General features: G+C 49.5%; 1 protein-coding gene and 1 pseudogene across 1 annotated transcript; one reads left to right on the top strand and one right to left on the bottom strand.

Moving 5' to 3' along the window:
* Positions 1 to 838: 838 nt before the first annotated feature.
* On the bottom strand, positions 839 to 13,848 carry GPR83 (G protein-coupled receptor 83). Its single transcript, XM_066248365.1, has 4 exons — positions 13,340 to 13,848; positions 8,899 to 9,024; positions 6,520 to 6,653; positions 839 to 3,511 (listed from the first exon to the last, which is right to left on the bottom strand). The coding sequence occupies exons 1-4, from the start codon at positions 13,721 to 13,723 to the stop codon at positions 2,887 to 2,889; spliced, it is 1,269 nt and encodes a 422-aa protein (XP_066104462.1). The 5' UTR covers positions 13,724 to 13,848; the 3' UTR covers positions 839 to 2,886.
* A 536-nt stretch (positions 13,849 to 14,384) lies between these two features.
* Positions 14,385 to 22,509, top strand: LOC136319555 (prefoldin subunit 3 pseudogene; annotated as a pseudogene).
* The last annotated feature ends 2,108 nt before the right edge of the window (positions 22,510 to 24,617 follow it).

Genomic DNA, 24,617 nt, shown 5'->3' with positions numbered 1-24,617 from the left:
GGTCCAAGCTGGTGAGCTTTGCTCAAACCAGATGAGCCCACGCTCAAGCTGGTGACCTTGGGGTCTCAAACCTGGGTCTTCCGCATCCCAGTCCAACACTCTATCCACTATGCCACCGCCTGGTCAGGCCGAAATTACATTTTAAAATATGTGGCATTCATGGCTCTCTCAGCCAAAAAGGTTCCCGACCCCTGGCATAGGCCCTGGCTGGTTGGCTCAGGGGTAAAGCATCAGCCTGGCATGTGGAAGTCCTAGGTTCGATTCCCGGCCAGGACACACAGGAGAAGTGCCCATTTGCTTTTCCACCCTTCCCCCTCTCCTTTCTCTCTGTTTCTCTCTCTCTTCCCCTCCACAGCCAAGGCTCCATGGAGCAAAGTTGGCCCCAGTGCTGAGGATGGCTCCATGGCCACCACCTCAGGCACTAAAATGGCTCTGGTTACAACGGAGCAACGCCCCAAATGGGCCGAGCATCGCCTCCTAGTGAGCATGCAGGGTGGATCCCGGTCGGGCAAATGTGGGAGTCTATCCCTCTGCCTCCTTGCTTCTCACTTAAGAAAAATAGAAAAAAAATAATAAATCCACAGCACAGATGCACACTCACAAGAGAAGGGACTAGGCAGGCAGCTTGGCAAAAGGAGCACGAGACAAGAGTCAGTGGCTATTCACCACCTGTGTCCACACTTCCTCAGCCATAAATTTGGGGTCTGGGTAGGTGATCTCCATGCTCTTTGATCCATGTGGGTCCCCATTTTGAAGGTTGCCAACTGTGGCCTGATCACAAGTCCGAGAAGCACAGTCTACACACCCAAGGTTATTTTATTGAGACTGGAATAATTTACAATGAAGTAGTCATTATAGCACATTGGAAAGACTCAAGTTTTACAATTTCACATTCACAAATACAAACCACTTTTTGCTCTGAGGCATACAGGGCACATGGGGAGGGGCAGACAAGACATAGGCAGGAGGCTCAAACCCAGCGGGCCAACGGTGAGTCCTTCCCCAGCAAAAAGCTCGCCTGTGACTCGGCCATCTTTCCAGATGCTCTTGGGGAGACAGGGGCAAAGTTAAGTGATACTGTGTCCCTGCTGCCTGTTCTCTTTCTGGTTCACAGAATTTCTATGGCAGCATTAAGACAGGACCAGAACCTACTTCTCAATACTACAGAGACAACAGAAACATCCACCTGGGTTCCCTTGTGAGCTCAGGAATCTCCCTCTGTGGTCATTTGTTTGTTTGTTTTTACCCACTGTTCAGAAGGTGACTTTCCAAAGTTTATACCCTGGAACTTTTGAACAACCTCATAAACAAAGCAGTGTAACAAAGCCCTATGGTTCATTATAGGGAAGTAAGTGATAGGACCGAGTTCAGTAACAGCCATGAGTTTGAAGTGAACCTTGGGCAAACCCCTTTTCCCCCAACCTGTTTCCCACTCAGCTCCATATCCATGCTTTGCTTTCTGGGTCTGTCTGGTGCTAGAAAGAAACCTAAGACCGGTGAGAGTGGCAGGGTAGGGCCGGTGAATGAAGCTCTGTTCTACCTGACGGTCTCTCGTCTGGATGAACATGGCGAGTCACTCGGGACCAGATGGAAGGTGCTGAAAACGCTCAGCCTCCAGAACGAGATTTCCCTGGCAGGTTGAGTCCTTAAGGCTTATCACACTGCCACAGGTTTCTACAAGGGACGTGCAAGCTGCCAGGGTGATGTTGACCATGAAGAGGCCTTATTATTCAGACCACACAGAGAAATGGCCTGTCTAGACAGGCTGGGCGGTGAGGAGTCTTCACAATGATTTGGAGACGTGTGATGGAAAGCCTGCAGCTTCATCTCCTCTGAGAGCAGGGCGATGTTTCCCACCAACTGTCCTGTGTGATTGCAGAAGGAGGGAAGGAACTGCGTCTTTTGGAGGAGTTCTGCTCCCCCACTCATCAGAGGGCCGCCATCTGAGAAGAGACACTTCAGCCAGGCCCCTCTCACCACTGACTACAAGATGAAGGCCGGCTGTCTGCTCCGTGACAGTCTTCTCTCTGGGTCCCTCCCCACCTCTCTTCCTGCTTCTGGGGACACTATTCCTGGGAGAGAGGCTCAAGAGTTCTCTGCCCTGCCCTGCTTCTTGCTGATCTCTACATGGAGATGTGTAATTCATAATAAGAGAAAAATACACACACACACACAAACGAAAAGTTGCAAATAAATCCTCAGCTAATAACTTATCAGAAGTTGGTGGGAGAAGAGGGTGATTTTCTCCTTTATGCTTTACTGAATTTTCCAAAGTTTTAATAACTTTTTTTAAGGAACCAAACGGGTCCTTTCTTGTCAGGCATCCAGGCCACCGTAGAATTGTGATTCATCCCGGTCCAGTGACGTCACAAAGCGAGGCGTGAAAACCCCTGTGCTGGCTCTGGTTCGCTAACCTTGCACTGGTCAACAGACCTTCTGCAAGCACAGCTCCCTGCACCTGGGTCAGCCACACCCAAGTATTCAGGTGTCATTGTGGGTGCTCAGGGGCAGGGAGGGCGGTAAGGCAGCTGCCTGACAGCTGGAGGGGGCTGACGGATCCCGCTGACTGACTTGGCCTCCATCTGGGCTGAAGCTGTCCTGTTCTCAGGCTCAGGGAACCCCAATGATGCGCCTCATGGCGTCTCTCAGGCAGGAGTTCACCAACGTGTCCAGTCAGTAGGTGCCTTTCAGATGTCACATCAAATGTAGCTAGGAAGCTAAGCAGTCTTCTAGGAACTCAAGAGCCCTGTGGCTTCCGTAGGAACTTGTTTCCAGCATGCTTAAGGTCACATATCAGAGGACAGGCTCCTTCCAGGCTCTGTCCTCAGGCCCTTTCCTAATCTCAGCTGGGGACAGAGCCCTCCCCCTGCCTCTTCCCACCCTCCCCTAACTCATTGCCACAATGGGCTCCACGGAGGACAGGTCTGTCTTCCCAGACTGGAGTTGGGGGGAGGGCAGGAGGGTGCTGGCTAGTGGAGCCCTCCGACCACTGCCCTTCTCTGTCCAAGCCACCCTGAAGGAAGGGGCTGGGGAGGGCGGCCGCCCCTCCTGAGGCTTGGGCAGCCTCTGGCACATGCTCAGTAATGCCTTCAGCTCTACCCTGAAGTTCTCGTTAAGCCAGCAGTAGATGAAGGGGTTGTAGCAGGTGCTGCTCATGGCGAACCAATGGAAGGCGAAGTAGAGGGCATTGTTGGTATGGATGACCTTGCTGGACAGGAGGAGGACGTAGCAGTTGAGGGGGAACCAGCAGAGGGCAAAGAGGACCACCACCAGCATCAGCATCTTGATGGTCTTCTTCTTCTTACGCCGCAGGGCCATGTACTGCTCCGTGGTCACGTCGCCAATCGTGTTGCACAACCACAGCTTCTTGGCCACGCGGGCGTAGGCCACAGAGATGATGAGGAGGGGTAGGATGTAAAGCAGGATGAAGGTGGCCAAGTCCAGGTACTTCCAGAAGAGGTCAGCTGGCTCAGGGAAGTCTGGCAGGCACAAGGAACGGACGACGTCCTCACTAGGGGCAGGGTGAGAGAGACACACACAGAGATACAGAGAGAGAGAGAGAGAAGGACAGCGTGCAATTAGTATGGAAAGGCCTCAGCCCAGGAAGCACTGCCTCCCCTCCACCAGACTCCTGGCATAGCCACCTGTTACAGCACTTCTGCTGCTGCAGCTTAATTGCCTGACTACATTTCTGGCTTTTCCACTACGCTGGGAGTTCTATAAAGATAAGGAGTATACCTGGATCTCTCTGTGTCCTCTTAACCTGGCATTATCCCTAGCCCATGATAGAGACCCAATAAATATCTGTTCAATGAATGACTGCAACACTGGTGCTCCTCATCTTAGAGCCAACCCACCCTCGGGGCACAACGTATTCAGGAATTCCCCCATCGTACTACCTATTCCCGTTCCACAGGGGAACCAAGGAATGGGGCAGACACGCTGGGTCCTGAAAATGCGAGTGGCGATGTTGGAATCAACATAGTTATTTTCCATACAAGGTACCCAGTCCTCCAAGCATTTTGGGGATAGCCATGTGTGTTGGGAAACCCAGAGCTGGAGTGTTAATATGCAGATTATGACCTGTTGAATGAGGAGGCACAAGCCACCCACAAGGGGGCAGCAGTTAGCTCCCCTGGTAACCATGCTCCCACTTTGGAAGAGAAAACCCTACTGCCACTCTGAAGGCACCTTTTCAATACATTCCCCCAAAGACAGTCAAGTCACAAGATGTGTTATTTACAAACCCCAGAGCAGGGCTGCAATGAGCCTGAGTCGGGGGAAGGATAGCCCTCCATCCCAGGCCGTCTCCCAGCAGGAGACAGAGCAAGGAAGCTAGCACCTGTTACATACTTACAAGGTTGGTGAGGCAGTGGTTACTAATTTTATGCAGGCTCAACTCTAACAGGCCCTTTAAACAGGTGGCCAGGGAAAAGAAAGGCACTTGTGGTGGGACCCTAAGCTCAGGCCCTTATCTAAATGTCCAGACTCAGTGTGAGCAGGTTGTCAGCTGGGCGGCAGCTCAAAATGGCTGTTTCCTCATCAAACCATGTGGCTTGTTGCTCTTATTATACGTGGCTGCTGGTCTTCACTAGTGATAAAAAGAAAGAACTCTACTTTTGTTAGCAAGAAACAAAAACAGCCCTGTGCAAAGGCAGATGGGGCATCTAAGTGCTGGGAAAGCTGGGTACGTGATTCGTTCCAATGTCCTAGAATTCAGGAGGAAGCCTTTAAAGGCAGCTGAAATAGGCCCTCAGTGTGTTCCTTTGGCCTTGCTTACGTCACAGGAATGTGTGTTGTTTGTCTCAGGACAGGCCAGCAGTGTATCCCTAGACACCCTCAGGTCCCCTTTATCTGTCTAGAGTGCCAGGTCCCCAGCTCCGACATGCCTCCAAGAAATAGCTGGCACTGTGACCTTCTTAGGTACCTAGGACTGCTGAAGACACTTCCCACAGATCCACCAAGAGCCAGGCATGGCTGAGTTTCCGTGTGGCCAAGGGAGGCCTGGGACAGGGAGGCCCAGCTCCCTATGCCGCCGGCTCTTGGCACATCTTTGTTACCGGAGCTCCCTACAGTATGGTCCCCAACCTTTTTTGGGCCACGGACTGGTTTAATGTCAGAAAATATTTTCACGGACCGGCCTTTAGGGTGGGGTGGATAAATGCACAAAATAAAATTATGGGACCAGCATAAAATTTGTGGTATTTTTATTTTTTTTTATTTTTTTATTTTTTATTAAAGACTTTATTTATTCATTATAAAGAGGGGAGAGAGAAAGAGGGAAGGGGGGAGGAGCAGAAAGCATCAACTCCCATATGTGCCTTGACCAGGCAAGCCCAGGGTTTTGAACCGGCAACCTCAGTGTTTCCAGGTTGACGCTTTATCTTCTGCGCCACCACAGGTCAGGCCTGTGGTATTTTTAAATATAATTGTCGAACTTACGAGACAAGCATCAAGAGTGAGTCTTAGACGGATGTAACAGAGGGAATCTGGTCATTTTTAAAAAATAAAACATCGTTCAGACTTAAATATAAATAAAACAGAATTAATGTAAGTTATTTATTCTTTCTCTGCGGACCGGTACCAAATGGCCACGGACCGGTATCAGTGTATCAGTCTGAGGCCCGGGGGTTGAGGACCACTGCCCTAGGGAGTAGGCTGCGGCTTCCTTCCCAATACACCCTTCCCTACACCCCCCCCCCCCCATGGCTGTCCTAACTCCCCACGCCCTTAACCATTACTCCTGGAAGCACTTCCTTTGAAAATCACAGGCACAATGACCTTCCTTTATCTCGGGGTCTGTTTCTAAGGAATCTCATCTAGAGCAACTATGAACAAACAAAAATCACTTCAAACTCATTCATGCACTCACTCATTCAGTCGGTCAGTCGGTCAGTAAATATGGGCCGAGGGCTTGTTACGTGGAGGTAAGTTGAGTGCTAGGGACACCGAGGTCACAAACTCAGAAATGGAGCCAGCTCTCCCCAACCCTAGTCTAGTGGGGGTGGCTGCCTTTATAAATGAGTAACACACACGAGTGCTCACTTTTAAAAAAACAGTGCTTTAAAAGAAATTTTCATTCTGTAAGAGCCTAGGACAAAGAATGAATAGGAGGTAGGGGAGGCGGAGCGCCCTGCCTCAGACACAGAGATACAGGTTTTGTTTGTAGATCCTGGAAGAGAATTCATACAACACCGTGCAGACAGCCTGGGTGATTTCAGAGCTCAGTCTAGGGGGCGCGTGCTCCCAGTCACAGAGGCCCGTCAGTGCTGCCTCGCAGACAAGCTGGACAGGGAATAAGGAGGAAGCTAAAAGTGCTGAGAAGGAAAGATTAGAAAAAGCAGAGAATGAGTTTCCTTGAGACAGGAGGATAGGCAGAGGCCTGGAAGCAATGGGGTGTGGAGAGGCAGAGAAAGGCTTGTGCGGCGGGCACTGGTGCCGCTGGGAGCCAGAGAGGCTCGTGCTCCCCTCGTCAAAGCCCTCTGAGTCCCCGGGCTGCCCCGTCTGAGTTCATCTCACCTGTACTTGAAGGTAAATAATTTCTGGTAGATAGCATGTGGCAGTGAGAAAAAGGCAGCCATGGTCCAGATGACTGCAACGTAGGTGACACCCTTGGTGGTGGAGATCCGGGGTTTTAACGGATGCATGATGACCTGGAAACAAGCAAATGAGAAACGCAGATGACGTAGCTCACTTGTCACAATAAAGCAGGCAGGTTCTATTTATGCAGCAAAGTACCCATTAACTCATTGTTGAGACTCTGAGCCGCACCAGCCCACAGCCCACCTCCAGGGGTAGGAGGACGGTGTCATCTGGACTGACTCCTGGCAGTTCAGATGCCTTTGAAGGTCATCCGTGGCCGGACCAGGCTGCAGTGAGAGGATGGGGAGGGGTGAAGGACACCCACCACCCCCACAGCAAAGCTGACAGACGGACTAGCCGTGGCCAGCCTCCCCCTTGGGCTCTGATCTCATCTCTCCATGATTCTCGACCCCCTCAGGCCACCAGGGGCTCTGAGAGGGTCTGAGGGTGGAGTCATGGAGAGGAGACTCTCACCATTTACAGCTGCACTGACATTGATTTGGGATTCACAGCACTGTTTACAAAAGCCACGACTAAAACTGCAGGGGGCCCCAGAGCCTTCGCAGACCGGTAATAAAGCCAGTATTGTAGGCTTCAGGCTGAAAAGCATCTTGGAATTGCTGCTGTATGCCAACTCAGTCTCCTAAAGAGTTTATAATAAACACTTAGGAACTTAACAGTGTCCTCATTTTAAGATTAGAATCATTTTTATGTCTTGAAAAACGCAGTTTGGTATAAGTGAGTCTAGGCTCACAGAGAGAGGTCATAAAGCACTGCCACCACCACCACCTCAGGGCCCGTGCCAAGACACACTGGGCATTCTGGCTGGATCCTCCCAAAGTTCTCTCTCAAGTTCTTCAAGATTTTATAGAGGAAGAGACCAGGCTTTAAAGAGGTCCAGCACATCTCCATGTGGGGACTTGGCCATCTTTGCCCCCTCCCCCTTCTTCCATCGTTCAGGTCACCAAAGGGAGTGGAAGCTTGGGTCAGAGGCCCCAGACACTGCTCACAGCCTCTGCAGGCTTTGGGACAGGGCCCCACCTTTGGGTATATGTCATAGCAATGGGGTCAACATGGGCAAGACTTCCCCCCTGTTCCTCAGACCCACCTTTACCCCAAGGGTCAACACCTAGTCAGCTGTATTAAACAGGGTAAGCATAGGTCAGGCAAAGGTAATCAGAGTCCTTCTTGTTGAATTAGGGGAAAAAGTGAAGAAAAGGTAGGAAACATTTATGTGCAACCTTTTCACACTTTGCACCAAAGCACCTGCAATATAAACGTCACAATCATTGCACCCCGGAGATAATGAGATCTCCCAGTCTGCCAAGTCCCATTCCCGGTCAGAGGCACAGAGCTCCTCTACAATACCCATCAGACCTCGCCTACACGTGGCTGCTGACACGAAACTCACCACATCCCCAGGCACTGTGTGCACCTTCCGGCCCTTCTGTTAAAAAGCTCTTCCTCATATTAAGCTGCATCTTTGACTCTGCATTTTGCAGCCTCCCAACTCTTGGTTCTTATGGCACCTCTTGGAGCTATTCAGAATAAATTCTCTCTCTTTGTCCTGGTGGCCTTTATGGTATTGGCCTTGTGGGTGCCCTTGAGTTTTCTCAGAGAAGCAAGAACTAGTGATCCAAGCGTGGGACCGACAGACCTCGGTCCTAACCCTATCTTCACCATTCGCCAAGCAGGTGATCTTGGAAGAGTCACATATGCACTTTTCTGAGCCTCCATTCCTTGATTCAGCTCAGACCCAAGTATGCCCACGGGTTCACTGAACTGGTTAGTGTAAGACGCCTGCCACGGAGCCGTCCTCCTCCAGGACGGACGCTCTCGGGGCCTCTTCAGTTCCCTTCACCACATCCTCCCCTGTGTGTCCGATGGGGCAGAGCAATGGACACCCCAACGCCTGCTCTGGCCACCTGCACGGCCTAGCCTGTTTGCCTCCTCAAAGGCTTGAGCAACGCAATGCTCCTCTCCTAGCTGGGAGCCTTACCTCCAACCTGCAATTCTTTACCGCTCTCTTTTCATCTGTGACTCTCCAGGTTTGCTTTTCCACCCAGAAAGCCCGTTCATTAATATCTGAGACACAAAATGCTAGCAGCAAGTCTTCATTAGAGCAGCAAACTGGGAATAAGCTTTGGCAGCACCTAGTACAAACGGATAAATAGACCTAATCTAAGCTCAAACTGATCAAGAAGATAAATGCATTCATTGAAAATGGGTTAAACTACTGTCTCCAGGGCCCCACATCCCCTCTGGAAAACAAAGAAAGAGAGGGGAGGGCAGGGCGCTGGGGGCAGGCGCCCTCACCTGGTGGCGGTTCACGGCAATGGCGGTCAGCGTCAGCACGGAGACATGCAGGGAGCAGTACTGGGCGAAGCGGCTGACGTGGCACATGCCCTTCCCGAACACCCACGTGCTGTTCACAAAGCGGACCTGGAAACAAGCCCACAGAGGTCAGGAGACAGACAAGCCTTGACCCTGACACTTCCTCATCCCGACCCCCGTGGTCTCCGAGGACCATCCAGCTCCTCCCTTCTTCCATTCCTCACAGCTGGACAGTGGGTCACACATGATTTTCCCCAGCATGACTCACTGTCGATCATTCAACTACACAAACTCTGATCATGCGGCTGGGGCCCAGCCCTGTTAGGTGCCAGCAGGACACAGGAAGGACATGAGCTTTGGGCTTCAGTTCCAAGGTCATGGGCCTCATGAAGTCTGCCGTCATCTCTCACCTAGATCATTACAAGCCTTGTCTCAGCTTGCCTTGTTCTCCGGTCTTGTCCCCTGGTAACTCAGCCTTCCCTCCTCTACTAGTTTCTAGCTGTGTGGCCTTGGGCAAGGTATGTAATCGCTCTGAACTTCAGTTTCTGCATTTGTGGGGAAAAAAAGGCTTAAAAATCTCTACTCTGTTGACTTATGTAAGAATTTAGTGTTTTAAAAGTCTATAAACGGTGAGACGCAACGTCTGGCAGATTGCTAGAAAGGTATTATAGAAATAAATAGTAACTATTTTATGGTAATAACAAAATTAATGCTTGGCCCATTTGAATTCAGAATAACAGGGAAGACACAACTGAAAAGTCACAAGGTAGCACGTGGGCTGTGGGCTCCAGCGCTGGCTAAGCAGGCCTTCCAGTGATCAAACACTGACTGGCAGGCCTGTGGTGCATCACTTGGGAAAGATAGCCAGGGACCTGCAGAGGTGTGGGCAGGAGCAGGGAGGGGAGAAGCGGGGAGGTAAGACCAGCTCCCGGGGCAGTGGAAGGGCTTCGGAGCCAGCCTGGGTCTCAGCCCACATCGGCCCAGGCTGTTTGCTCACTCAGTCACTGCTTGAAGCTCCTGTGAGTAATGTCCCGGGCCCAAGAGGAGTCCAGCATTGGTTTTGATAAAGGAGCTTCTGGTCTGGGCAAAGGACTCAGATACCTTGGATGAAAAACAGAAAATATGTAACACCCTTCAGGAAGCTCAGGCAAGGGGTATGGGGCCACCATGCAGAGTGGGAGTGGGCAGAGAGATGATAGAGAAAAACGGAGTAAGTCAGGCCAACAGAAAGAACACTGTGCAGTGGCTCACAGCAGAGTATTTGCCACTTAGAGCTGTCACCAGGGGCAATGCACATAGGCCTTATGAGTCTCACTGTCCTTATCTATAAAATGGGGCTAACACTTTTCACATGGTTGTTATGAACATCAAACAAGAGACTCCACAAGTAAAGCAGGTACAACAATGTCTAGTCCATACAAGTACTTAACACTGCAAACTGTCATTACTACAACATGACACATCTGAGATGGGCTTTAAAGAATAGGTCAGATTTGCACATGTGGGGATAAGAACAAAGTCCTTGGCACTCTACTGGAAATCCCAGGATCTGTTTGGGGAGTACGGTGTTGAATGGTTTTGGCTGCTGCAGTGTGTGGAAGAGTCATGGATAATAAGTCTGGCCAGATCGTGAAACTGGGCCAGCAGATCATGGACCTTATTATCTTTGGAACAGGCAAGGAAGAGCGACACAAGGCCTCGGAGCAGTCCAGTGACATTACAGAATCACACTCTTTAGCTACATCTACTTCTCACCTCCCACCTTCAATGCATTACTAGAGCCAGCTAGTGCTACCTCTAACTGGTTTGTAGTCGATCCCTTCCCTCTTTAGTCCCAAGGCCATGGCTCTAGTGGAGTCCCCCATCACCCTTCACTTGGACCTTTTACAGCCTCCTGACAGCTTTCCTTGTCCTCCCGTCTCGTCTCCTTATAACTCAGCCTTCATGCTGCCGAGAATATATATTTTTAAACCATATTGTTACTTTCCTGTTTAGAATCATCATGGCCGGGAAGACAGAGTCGGAAGCCTTACAGGTGTCCAGGGCCATTTCCAGCCTGGGCCCAGCCTTCCTTTCTGGACCACCTAGCTTCTCCTCCACCCTGCTGGTTCCCCCACGGTGCTTCCTGCCTCCACTGTGCTAGCTGCACTGTGCCACTCAACTGTCCCTCATCACAGCATGAACTTCAATGCCACTTGTCTTTGTTCTTTGTTCTCACAAGTCCCTCTGATTGCACTGAGCATCCATCTCGACCTGAAAAACTGCTACTTACCCTGGCCCCTCTGAAATGCCACTTTCTTTGTAAACTCTCTGTTGACCTTCTCGTGGGACTATAGCAGGCCAGAATGAATGACCTATTCCAGGTTTCACCACACTCTGTGAATGTCTCTACCACGGGAACTGGAAGTAACTGTTCTCCTACTGACCAGAGCTTGACTTTATGCTGATACAGTGTGTAAAGAAGACAGCAAGAGACAACAGCCTGAAGACAGAATGTCTGACCCAGTGGAGGAACCTGGCTGAAGCCTTAAAAGACCCTCCCCTCAACCGTTTCATTCTCCCTGGTTGCCAGCACCTTGGAAGCTCTGATCGGAGATTGGATTGCGATAGGTACAACGGTCAGGTTGAAGGCGACATTGCTTTGGATCAACCTGGAAGTGTGCTGGGTCCTCAGGACCTCGACATCCCCTCTTCACAGGAGATCCTCCAGAGCAGGGGTTGCCAGCTCTTGGCTGCAGTCTGGCCTGGGGTCCATGGCCTCCCTCCCAATTCACCCTTATGTCTGTGCAGAGCTAGCCATGCATTCTGCTCTGGGCAGCTGCACAAGGCCGTGCCCTGGGACCCTCCAGTTTCCATCCTGGGTGGCTCAGGCCAACTCCAGCACTGCCGATTATCAGGTCAGAAACCAAGGGGGAAGTCAAGGGAGCCAGAGATGCCCTCTCTCATGTTTCAAGGTAGCAGGGGCCTGTAGTGGAGCAATGGCCTCTGTCCTCCGCTTGTGCCTAGAGGATCCTGAGCTGCCAAGAATCCTTTACACGTAGGCTAGAAGGAAGACAGGAAAAACTCCTGGTTTGTAGTAGCAGATGGTTAATATGGTCCAAGAATGCTCCCTCCCTCCACTCCTGGGTGGATGGCTTAGTGGACAGACCTCTGGACTTGAGTCAGGAAAAGTAATTCTCATCATGGCTCTGCCAATTACTAGCCAAGGGACCTTGGACAAGGGATTGAAGAGCTCTGTGCCTTAGTTTCCTCATTTGCAAAATGTGAACAATGTTCTCCTAAGGAGCACTAGAGACATATTTTACGTAGTCTTAAAATATGACAGACAACAATGAGATGCAGAGAGAAATGAACAGATACTGCATTGGTGATAGCCCAAATTCTACACTGCTATTCTACCAATTGAAAGAAACGTAACTTGTGCTACAAAAACATAAGATTTAACTGTCGGGATTGCTCAGTCAAAGCTTTCATAGTCTCAGATCATCCATGAACACCACACTCCCCGGTCACAGAGGGACAGAAATGACGCGGTGAACGCTGAACAGCCAATGAGGAGGCTCCCCCGCCACCCATGCGTGGATGCCCCAGCTCTTCCCCAACACAGCCTTCATGCACAGCCTCACGGTCAAAGCACAGAAGAGAACCACAATTTAAATAACTGGTCTAGGAAAACGCACTAAGGTTCCACTAACAAGCAGCACTTGTTTGATATTTCAGCTGTGGCACAAAACAGCATCCAGAGGGGGGTGTATTAAACAGGCTGCACTTTGGTGGTGGTTGGGGTGGGGGTTAGGGGATGTTACAACAGAAATTGTAGGTTACAATCTCTGCTGACATTCCCAGTGGCTTTGATTTACAGCTCAATTCTTAAATAGGCTTATGCTCAGTGACATTAAAATTAAATAGGAAACAGTCATTCATTCACAACTAGCTGCTGACACTAAAGCCATGATCTCAATTACACAGCTGCAGAGGATCTGGCTTAGAAGGTGGAAGAGAGACAGAGACAGAGAACACAACTGGACAAGAGTCAGAGAGAACGGCAAGGAGAAACAGACACAGGCACTCAGTGGCACAGAAAGAATCACAAGAGGAAAAAAGATGAAGACAGAGAGATAGAGAGGGGAGAAGAGAAGATTTCGTTGAGACACAGACAGAAAGACAGACAGAGGCAGAGACTGACAAAAAGTCTGAGACAGAAAAACAGGAGAGAGTTGATAAATTAGAGATGAGAGGGCAAGATTGAAGAGAGGCTAAGAGATTAAAACAGGAAAACAGGTGGTAGGGGAGAGGGAGAGAGAAGTGAGGAGAGGAACCGCGGTGGGGGTGGAGGGTGGGCAGCAGAACAGAGGACCGAGCGCCGAGGACGGCTCAGCGCTGGGGGCCCGGGAAGGGCGCGGCGCGGCCCCTCTGGGCTCACCAAAGTGAACGGGGTGTTCAGGAGCGTAATCATCAGGTCCGCGACGGCCAGGTTGACGATGAAGAGGCTGGTGGCAGAGTGCATTCGCTGGTTCTTGAAGATGACATGACAGACCAGGACGTTGCCAAAGAGCGAGAAGATGATGATAAAGGAGTAAGCCACGATAAGCAGGGCTTTCACCTTGGGGTCCTGGGACTCGGCCCCGTAGCGTCGCCGGCCCACAAAGTTTTGCCAGTCGGAGAAGGTGTAGTTGCTCCAGAAGGGATGCGAGGCGTTGGGTGCGGCCAGGGCGGCTGCCAGGCCCGGCTTGTCCTCCCGGCCCTCGGGGCGCTCCGTGGCTCCCACCAACGGGAGGAAAAGGAGCAGCGCCCAGTGGGGGACCATTTTGCAGGGGCTACCGCGCTCGGGACCCTGCGGTCCAGCTGTCTTCGCCGGGGAGCGGCGCGCGGGCCGGAGGGGAGGGAACGCCGGGCCGCTCACGCCCAGCAGGCGCCCGCTCGCCGCCGGCCTCCAGCCCTCGAGCCGCGCGCTGGGCTGTGCCGCACTTTTATAAGTCCCTGCGCCCCCGGGCTGCGACCTAGCGCCTCGCCGATTGGGCAGCGCGGCGTCTCCGGCGGCGACGGTGACGCGCTCCGCGGGGCCAGCTCCGAGGCCGCTCCCCCACCGGCGCGCTCCCACCCAGAGCTACAAGTCCGGCTGGGCGCACGAGCCTGGCTCCCGAGAGCGCACTCGCCAGCTCGCTCTGGGAACCGCGGCGGGGCGGGTGGAAGCCGCCCTGGGGCCAGTTGGGGTTGCGTGAGCACCCTGCGAAGATCTGTCTGCCTGCCCGGGGGCTCCCTGTTCGGCGACAAGGATACATCCCACCGCTTTGCGTCGAGCTTCAGCCCTGGCACGGTTCCAAGACTGGGGTGCATCCCTAAATCCTGGTGGTTCTGGAATCAAAGTTAACAATGTAATCGATTTTCTCCAGGACCCTTACGTGACCAGACTTAAGCTGTGCTGAGGGGACTTGAACTTTTTGTTTCCTTCCACTTACTCAGACTTAATGTGGAAGGCTTTGTTTTTCAAGGAAACTTCAAAGGAGGAAAAACTCGGACAGATCAAAGAATCTAAAGAGGTAAGTAGCCAGGTGCCCACTTCTTGGCTAACTGCGAATTTTCTGCCATTGAAGCCTTTGAGGCTGGCTTCTGGGATATTACCCATGCTGTTCTTTTGTTCCCTACCTGCTTTTTTTCCAGGAAACCTTGGTATCTTGCTCACTGTTTTCACTCCCAGTGTGAGGTCGTTCCCACTCAACCCTGACCTGCCAGACCCCACCTGATCCTGTGGGATGAGGGTCAGGTTCCAGCTGTGTCACTTCCTAGCTGTAAAATCCTGGGAAATTATTTCACTTTCCTGACCTTGGTGAAAAGCTTTCCTTTTCCTTTCTGTGGGTTTTTCAGAGACTCCTGTATGCCTCTTCCACCACACTGCACTCTGGTACTAGGTCACAATAATTGGTCAAATGTCTGTAAACACCACTTCACCCCTGTTTTAATGGCAAATCCCAGATAGACTCTTTCTGTTGTTATCTTACCCTGAGCAGTGCTGCTGGGCTGGGACTCCATCAGATGACTCAAGCCTAGGTGTCCACTTGGCCCCGGGAAAGCCTGCACCTTTGTTTCACCTAAACCCTGAAAAACAGGCCTCTCCCACCAAAGTCCCTCTTTCCCACAGGGTCATGAGGGACAGCCCAGCCATCTCTCACTCTGAAACTTTTCCAGGAAAGTTAGACCTCAGTTTTTGTACTCCCTCAAACTCCAGGGACACAGGTCAAGCTCCTCCATTACTGAGTAATTAGAAAATGGTCATCATGATAAAATATAAGGTGTACTTCTCAAGGTATGAGGGAGCCAGGAAAGTCTTCCCAGAGGAAGTGACGCTTCAGCTCAGTCCTGAGGGACCAGCAACAGACAGGCCATGGAGGAGGATGCAGAGGGAGGAACATGGAGTATTCTGTAAGGAGGGAATCATGGTACCTACAAAGATATGGAGTAAGCATGAGTATGAGACATTCACTGACTGCAGGAATGTAAAGAATAGAGTGTTGCCTGACCAGGCGGTGGCACAGTGGATAGAGCGTCGGACTGGGATGCCCAGGACCCAGGTTCAAGACCCCAAGGTCGCCAGCTTGAGCGTGGGCTCATCTGGTTTGAGCAAAAGCTCATCAGCTTGGACCCAAGGTCGCTGGTTTGAGCAAGGGGTTACTCGATCTGCTGAAGGCCCGCGGTCAAGGCACATATGAGAAAGCAATCAATGAACAACTAAGGTGTTGCAATGCGCAACGAAAAACTAATGATTGATGCTTCTCATCTCTCTGTTCCTGTCTGTCTGTCCCTGTCTATTCCTCTCTCTGACTCTCTGTCTCTGTTAAAAAAAAAAAAAAAAAGAATAGAGTGTTGGCCCTAGCTAGTGGCTCAGTGGATAGAGCATCAGTCTGGCATATGGATGTCCTGGGTTCCATTCCCAGACAGGGCACAAAGGAGAAGTGACCATCTTCTCCCCCCCACCACCACCTCTCCCTGCTCTTCTTCCCCTGCTGCAGCCAGTGGCTTGATTGGTTTGAGCGTGGCCCCAGGTGCTAAGGGTAGCTCAGTTGGTCATCCATTTAGCCTCAGGTGCTAAAAATAGCTTGGTGCTCAAGGATCAGCCCCAGATGAGGTTGCCAGGTAGATCCCAGTCGGGATGCATGCAAGAGTCTGCCTCACTATCTCCCCTCCTCTCACCTAAAAATAATAATAATAGTAATTAATTAATTTTTAAAAATAGAGTGTTCTGCAAGGAGGTGAGTGGAGAGGCCCAGAGAAACAGGCAGGGACCTGAACAAGAAGAGCCTCACCAGTTTTTAAATCCTCACAAGGATTTCAACAATTTGCAGTGGGCAAGAGGAATTCACAGAAGAGCTATAAGTAGGACTGACAAGATCAGATTTGCATTTTAGAGAAAACACTCTAGCAACTAAATGGAAGATAGAGGAGCTCAGCTTGAGGCAGGAGATTTGAAGGCTAAGTGATCCAGGGGAGGCCATGAGCCCTAAATCAAGGTACTGGCAAGGGGAGGAGCAAGGTTAGCAGAGACTAAAGGAAGCAATCAAGATGACTGCTGAATTTTCAGTTTGAAGTCAAACATGAAAGATCCTACTTTGAGTTCAACCCCTTAGACCTTTTAGCCTACCTCTCTCCATTAATTTATCAGTAAGTTCGAAGAAGTGCACGCTCGTCTCGTTTTTCACCTTGCATTCACTCCTTACGCAAATATATCCAGGGGGAGAGGATAGCAAGCAGAAGTCTTTCGTTTCTGCTGAGGCACCTGGCAGGTCCCATGAAATTGTGGTTGGAAAAGGGAATTATGTGACTGATCCCAGGAGAAGGGACAGGGGTGCCAGGAAGATGAAATAATAGGTATTTAGTTACAGGCAATAAACCAAGAGATGCTGTAAACATGTAACTCAAGAGCTTGGGTAGATTTGATGTTTCATCAAAATGATTTAGGCCCTGGCCAGTTGGCTCAGTGGTAGAGCGTCGGCCTGGCATGCAGGAGTCCCGGGTTCGATTCCCGGCCAGGGCACACAGGAGAGGCGCCCATCTGCTTCTCCACCCTTCCCCTCTCCTTCCTCTCTGTCTCTATCTTCCCCTCCTGCAGCCAAGGCTCCATTGGAGCAGAGTTGGCCCGGGTACTGAGGATGGCTCTATGGCCTCTGCCTCAGGTGCTAGAATGGCTCTGGTTGCAGCAGAGCAATGCCCCAGATGGGCAGAGCATCGCCCCCTGGTGGGTGTGCCATCCCAGTTGGGTGCATGAGGGAGTCTGTCTGACTGCCTCCCGTTTCCAACTTCAGAAAAAATTTTTAAAAAATAATTTAAAAAAAATGACTTAGCACCATCGGGAGAGGTGAGGCTGGAATATAATAGTAATTAAGAAAGCAGAATCCTGGTTACTCGAATTGTTCCCAGTGTTGAGGAAGAATATATCGAGTACAGAGAAAGAAATCAAAAGTACACAAGCATAATCTGGACCACTTAGCTAAATATTTGGCTTTGATTCCTTGCTCACCATGCCCATCTTGTAGGCATGAGGGCCAGGGGCCTGAAACTTTCTCTCTGAAAGATGGGGTAACATTTAAGTTCTTAGCCTTTTGCAGAAGCAAATCCTGAAATAAAGATTTTAATACAGCCCTGGCCAGTGGTACAATGGCTAGAGCTTTGTCCCAAGGTGCTGATGTCACTGGCTTGAGCCTGGGGTCACTGGCTCCATCCCAAGGGTGCCAGCTCCACCTCAAAGTTGTAGGCTCCATCCTGAGGTCACCAGATGAGCTCTAGTCAGGGCTCAAACCCAAGGGCAGTTGCTTGATCCTGAGGTTGCTGGTTCGAGCGCTGGTCAGACACATATGAGAAGCAATGAATGGCACAATTAAATGGAATGAGTTGATGCCACTCTCTCTCCCCCTTCCTCTCTCTCTAAAAAAATACATACATATATATTATATATATATGTATATATACTCTTTTTTTGTTTGTTTTTTATTTTTTTATTTTTATTTAATTTTTTATATGTATATATATTCTAATGCATGGCTTTATTTGGAGGTGAAGGCAAACACAAGTAGGAGATTGAAAAAAGTGAGACAAGGAAGGCAAGATGAACAAGGAAGGGAAGGGCCAGCTGCCACTGTGGTGACGGGAGCTTAATCTTGCTGGGAAAGCCAGTGTAAAGCACACACATCCGCTATCCAAGCCAATGAGCAAGGGAGCTGGGATATCTACAAACCAACTCCTGTCCATCACTGGCTGAAGGCTGCTCCCGGGGAGATGATAATTCTCCTACACTTCTGGATTGCCAGGTAGGCAGCTTAAATAAGCTCCAGAGGAAAGAAAAGGCACTCAGGCACACAAATACTGGTGCTGGCAGTTGGAAGTTGGACCAGAGTACTGAAGGGGGAGGGAGTACTGACAATATCCAAGGTTAGACACACAGTCTAGAACCACTTCCTCTTCCTTTTCCCCAGGCATCCAGCTCTCTGCTCAGCCTGGGCCTCCTGAGCTCCCAGCCCAGCTCACTGTCCCTGACTTATCCTAAACCGATGGAACGACCCAGTGCTTAATGAACTAAGAACATCCCCGTGCCCATCAAACCCTACTGAGTTACTAAGAAAATTCCTTCCTCAGAGGCTTCATCCGTCCTGTGACATCACCACTGACATTACTAGAGGTTTGGGAAGACACAAAGCCTCTGACAGGAGCAGCTCCTTCTTTTGTGCCTTCTGGATAAAACCAGGGACACCGTGTGTCGTCAGTATGTGCCAAACAGTAATTATTGTACATGTATTTCTGCCTCTAATAATAGTCACACATATTGAACATGCCAGAGAACAGAGAGTTTAGTGTTTAGCTCTTTCAAATGAACTTGACATTAAAAAATAAATAAAAACAGTAAATCACTTCACAAATGTTACAATAAAAACTAGTTGGCCTGACCTGGTGGTGGCGCAGTGGATAGAGCGTCGGACTGGGATGCGGAAGGACCCAGGTTCGAGACCCCGAGGTCGCCAGCTTGAGTGCGGGCTCATCTGGTTTGAGCGAGGCTCACCAGCTTGGACCCAAGGTCGCTGGCTCCAGCAAGGGGTTGCTCAGCCTGCTGAAGGCCCACGGTCAAGGCACATGTGAGAAAGCAATCAGTGAACAACTAAGGTGTTGCAACACGCAATGAAAAACTAATGATTGATGCTTCTCATCTCTCTCTGTTACTGTCTGTCTGTCCCAGTCTATCCCTCTCTCTGACTCACTCTCTGTCTCTGTAAAAAAAAAAAAAATTAAAAAAAAAAAACTAGTTGAAGAATTGTAGAATAATATCACACAGAGGCCTCAGAAAGAGGTGTTTCTGAGAGCCTCACCAAATCAACATTCCTGGTACCACAAGCAATTGCTACTTTTTTTTTTTAACAGGGACAGAGTGAGAGTCAGATAGAGGGATAGATAGGGACAGACAGACAGGAATGGAGAGAGATGAGAAGCATCAATCATCAGTTTTTTGTTTTGACACCGTAGTTGTTCATTGATTGCTTTTGATTGCTTCCTCATATGTGCCATGACTGCGGGCCTTCAGCAGACTGAGTAACCCCCCGCTCAAGCCAGCGACCTTGAGCTCATGCTGGTGAGCCTTGCTTAAACCAGATGAGCCCGCGCTCAAGCTGGCAACCTTGGGGTCTCGAACCTGGGTCCTTCCACATCCCAGTCTGACGCTCTATCTACTGCGCCACCACCTGGTCAGGTGCAATTGCTACTTTGACACCAATATTGTTCCCTGAAAAGTTAAAAAACTCACCATAACCACAGTTCTCTGGTGTCAATCACCATGGCAGACAGAGGGCAAAAAAGAGCAATTAGCACCATGCCAGGCACACAGCAGTCACTCAAGTTTGTATCAATGGCAAAAGTATGTCTTCATACTTGACTTACAAATGAACCAAGTAGACCTGAAATATAAAGTATTGCTGAATATATTCTCAAATGCAATGAAAGCACAAAGTGTGGGGGTAGGTCATGCTAGGAATTGGTTGCCAAAGTCCAGTACACTGGAGCCAGAAGCTAAGAAGATATAGTTGGAATAAATAAAAGGAAGGACGCCCAAGCTCCAACTCACAGTTCATGGCTTCAAAGTTTTTTTGTAAGTTGCTTGAACTTACTTTGCATTTTCACATGGAAAGTTGTATGGTTCTTGGGCCAACTCATCAAGGCCCATTTAATGCATAATGTAGATAAACGGTAGCATTAGTTGTTCCTAATGGCAGCATTAGGACTGCTAGTTAAATGGTGCTTGGGGGTGCTGCTCTCCATTATCTGCTCTTCTTGAATTAAATATCCCCTGGATGAGCTCAGCCATTACTCACCAATGACTCAAAGATCTGTATCGCTACTTAGCACCTCTGTTGAAAGCTCCAGTTCAATATTATATACTGCTCACAAAAAATAGGGGATATTTCAAAATGAATATGAAGAGATAAGATATCCCCTAATTTTTGTGAGCAGTATGTTCAACTGTGGATTGGACATTTTCACCTGGAATACCCCCGCCTACGTAAAATTCAACAAGCTCCAAACTAAGCTCATTATATCCCACTCTTCCCTCACTTCCTTATGCTTGCTCCTTTTTTGTTGTTCATTTGTTCACCATGGTTAGTCTTGGGATCATCTCACAGGCCACCAGTTTCATCTACGCTATGTTTTTGAAGATGCTATTTCTGTCTAGAACCATCCTTTCTCCGCCCTCCCCCCCACACCCCCCAGGGCCAGAAAAACTCATCGTCATTTAAGACCTAGATCAAATGCTGTCTCTCCTATGAAGACTTCTCAGCCCTTTGACTGCCACAATCCCAGAACAAGGAGTCAGTGTCCCCAATCTACTCACTGAAAAGCGCTCCTATAACATGCGACTCACTCCCTGATGTTGCACTTCCCTGTTGTACTCGGTTTGTGACTTAGCCCACTAGACTGTTAGCTCTTCCAGACCAGGAATGACCTTATTCCCAATCTTACTTCCTAGAGCACAGCACAGTGCTCACACAAGGGCAATGGCAGTATCATGGCAGACACACTGCACCTGGATTCAGACAACCCAAAATACGAGTCTTAATTCAGAATACTCCTTTCTATCTATTAGGATCCTGAGACATATCTAAATTTTAATCACTTAAAATGATATAAACCTCCACCTTCTAAACTCATTGTAAAACCTACTTTCTGTGAAAACTGTATTTTCTGGTTCTGTTGCTGGTTAAGCACTTAGAGTGAGAATTTTTTCATTAGGTCTCTGATGGGGGCATAAAGGAGATGCTGCAGTTCCTCTCGTGGATAAAACCATAAAATTACTATTTCAAGGAGACGTTCTGAAACCCTACAGTTGAGTCAGATTTCTTAGCCCTAGCTCTAATTCTATGTTCTTAATTGCTATTGAGCTATTTTTTTTCTGCTTCTCTTTTATTTCTGCAGTGTGCTTTGCTTCAAATCCCATCCTCAGAAAGTGAAAGAGGATAATTAAGCTACTTGATTAATACTGCATCTTTTTGAGGAGGGAATGATGATTAGTAGGTCTTTTTAAAAATAATGCCAAGTGAAAATTTTGTTGAAAGATGTTTCTAGGAGGCATCACAGGGTCTACAACTCATTTTCACAGGATGTAAGCAATAGCTGTCATCGATCTTCCACTGTTTTGAAAAATGCTTCAATAAGATCTTTTTAAATTACCACTTGAGGCCATTAGTTTTGAGCACAAAAAAAAAAAAGTCTTTTCTCATATTAATTTTATACTGACTTCTATTTTCTAAAGTTCATGCTCTGATAAAGAAAAATTCTAGCAATTCTAGTCTAATTTTCAGCTTGCAGGCAGTGGAACAGAGGAACCGTGGGGTGTCTGAAATATAATAATATAATCATACCTCTCTGAGGACAAAACTGCACAGTGAAGTAAACAAGTAGGGTCTGCATGTAAAGGTCAGATCTTGACAAACTAGATTATTTTTTTTAAATACCATTAAGGAGTTGCGCTCATTTTCCAAGATAGTCGCTAAAGATGGTTGAGGTTTAGAAGTGGCTATAGAGGCTGGTGGCTTGCCCATTGACTCCTGAGGCCCTGTTTCTGGCAGATGTAGATTCCTTCTTGAAAAAGCTTGGGAATGAGACTGTGGATACAGTACTAAAGAAGCTGGATGAATAGTCAGAAGTATAAGTGTATGGAACTCAACCTAGCTCAAAAAATTCAAAAAAGGCTAAAAGGTCAGATTCCTGAAATTAAGCAGAATTTAGAAATTCTAAAATACATGCAGAAGAAAAGAGTCCATGCATTCACTGGAGACCAGATTAATACTGGCTTATAACTTGTATTGCAAAGCTTTAGTTCCTCCTCCTGATAAAATGTGTCTGTGGTTGGTGGCTAATATAATCCTTGAATAAGATATTGATGAAGCTCAGGCATTGTTGGAAAGGAATTTATTGACTACCACAAAGAATCTTGATTCTCTTGAGGAAGACCTTGACTTTTTTAGAGATCAACTTACTACCACAGAAGTCAATGTGGCCAGGGTTAATAATTGGGACATAAAAAGAGGAAACAAAGATGATTCTATCAAGAGCAAAGTATAATGCTCGCAATTAAAAATGTAGTTCTGGCCCTGGCCGGTTGGCTCAGCGGTAGAGCGTCAGCCTGGCGTGCGGGGGACCCGGGTTTGACTCCCAGCCAGGGCACATAGGAGAAGCGCCCATTTGCTTCTCCACACCCCCCCCTCCTTCCTCTCTGTCTCTCTCTTCCCCTCCCACAGCCAAGGCTCCATTGGAGCAAAGATGGCCCAGGCGCTGGGGATGGCTCCTTGGCCTCTGCCCCAGGCGCTAGAGTGGCTCTGGTCGCTGCAGAGCGACGCCCCCGGAGGGGCAGAGCATCGCCCCCTGGTGGGCAGAGCGTCGCCCCTGGTGGGCGTGCTGGGTGGATCCCGGTCGGGCACATGCGTGAGTCTGTCTGTCTCTCCCTGTTTCCAGCTTCAGAAAAATACAAAAAAAATAAAAATAAAAAAATAAATAAAAGTGTAGTTCTGTGGATGGAGTACAGAGCACATTCCTAGCAGCTGTGGCTGATGCAAAGCTGTGAGAATACTCCAGCTCCCAGAAGCCTTCTGGGCATACCCAGGAAGAAAGCTCGCCTGCTATAAGGAAGTGACTTAGTGCCAACCACACAGCTCCCTGATCTTTTCAGCCATTGGCTATGAAGGACACGCTGTAACACCCTATTGGCTGAACCCATGTATAGAAGCTAGTTTACTTCCTGAATAAAGTGATCTGCGTCACTGAACCTGGTCCCTGGAGTTGGGTCCTTTGTGTCTCCGTCGTCCTAACCCCCGGCAGAACTTGTCCACAACTGGCGCCCAACATCAGGCAGGGACCTAACCGGCACCCAAGGGACAGGTGAGTGACCCTCTGCAATGGGAAACCTACCCCACTCTCGAGCCCCGCAGGCTCGAGCCCTGCACGCCCTATTGCAGAGTAGGCGAGTTAAAGTTAGTGAAAAGGATCTCTGTACTTACTGAGAGATTCTCTCTAGTCTCAATCCTTGGATTAAGGACACACCACTCTGGGACCCGGATACTTGGGCCCCAGCTCTCCGACATGTTAGTTTGGACGAGGTACATGAGGGACGGGTCTTCCCTCTCGGCCTCACTCCTGCCTTATTGGCAATACACGCCTGCTTGACCGGTGCTCCTGCTGGGGACCCTCCGCCGGCCCCTAAGGTCCTACAGGCTACTCCTCTCTCTGGGGAGCCCCTGTCTTCCTATTCGCACCCCTCCACTGAGGAGGAAAGTAGTTTAGCCTGTGAGTTTGACAAAATCGCAGCTGAGTGCGCAGAAATGAAACCAACCGAATTGCTAACTGTGCCATCAGCTCTGCCACCAGGAAAAGCAGAAGTCGCTACTTCGCATTCCCTGCCGGGTCTCAGTGCCCCACCCCAGCCTCTCAGATGCCATTTTCTACCCCAGCTTTAACTCCAACACATGTTCCTGCTGCAGACCCACGGGCCAGCCTATACGCCCCCATGTGTCTTTTTCTTTCTGTCTGTCTGTCTTGTCTATTTTTCTGTATCTCTCTCTCTCTCTCCCTTGCCCCTCTCTCTAAAATGACACTGGAAGGACCCAGCCATGGCACAGTGGCAGGGATCACATCCTCTTCTAATGCAAGGGAGAGGTTATGCTTGGGTTTTTCAGCCAATTTGGATTCCAGGAAACCCCCAACCTGCTTGACAGGGTTTCTTGGGCACCCAGTAAGTGGTTCAGTCTTCACCCATCCAAAGCCACAGCCCTGGTCTTCTCCACACCGACTACGCCTGAGGGGAGGAGGTCCTCAGCGCTCCAGAAGAAGACCTTGTGGCCAGCGTGCACACCCCATCATCTGGGGGGATGTGGAGGCTTTGGCGAGGCGGGCACAGAGAATTGCCCCTGATGTGCCTCCAGGCCCTGGTTCTCTGTTCTTGCTTGTGTGTGCTATAGTAACCACTGACTCCCAGGTGCAGGCGGTGGCAGCCGAGGGCTCGAGCCCAGCAGTCGAGCTGGTGTTTTCAGTTCATCTTTGGAGGATGAGGAGAATTGGGCCAGAGTTGCAATTCGCAGACTCCAGAAGGTAAACAGTGGCAGCTGCAGTGGGAGGATGAACGGAAGCCAGGCTTGCAATGCCGAGTGGCCACTGGAATGGCAGGGAGTGCCTGCTAA

Source organism: Saccopteryx bilineata, chromosome 1 (genome assembly GCF_036850765.1).
Source record: "Saccopteryx bilineata isolate mSacBil1 chromosome 1, mSacBil1_pri_phased_curated, whole genome shotgun sequence".
Taxonomy (NCBI): Eukaryota; Metazoa; Chordata; class Mammalia; order Chiroptera; family Emballonuridae; genus Saccopteryx; species Saccopteryx bilineata.
The sequence above is the reverse complement of the archived record's forward strand: the minus strand, read 5'-3'. Positions and strand labels throughout refer to the sequence as shown.

Bases quoted from the DNA above. Each gene is read 5' to 3' on its own strand.
- GPR83 (XM_066248365.1), bottom strand. From the start codon at position 13,723: ATGGTCCCCCACTGGGCGCTGCTCCTTTTCCTCCCGTTGGTGGGAGCC. The intron at 6,654-8,898 runs GTGAGGGCGCCT...GCTTGTTTCCAG, and splicing joins TTGCCGTGAACCGCCACCAG to GTCATCATGCATCCGTTAAA. The intron at 3,512-6,519 runs GTGAGATGAACT...CCCTGCCCCTAG, and splicing joins TTATTTACCTTCAAGTACAG to TGAGGACGTCGTCCGTTCCT.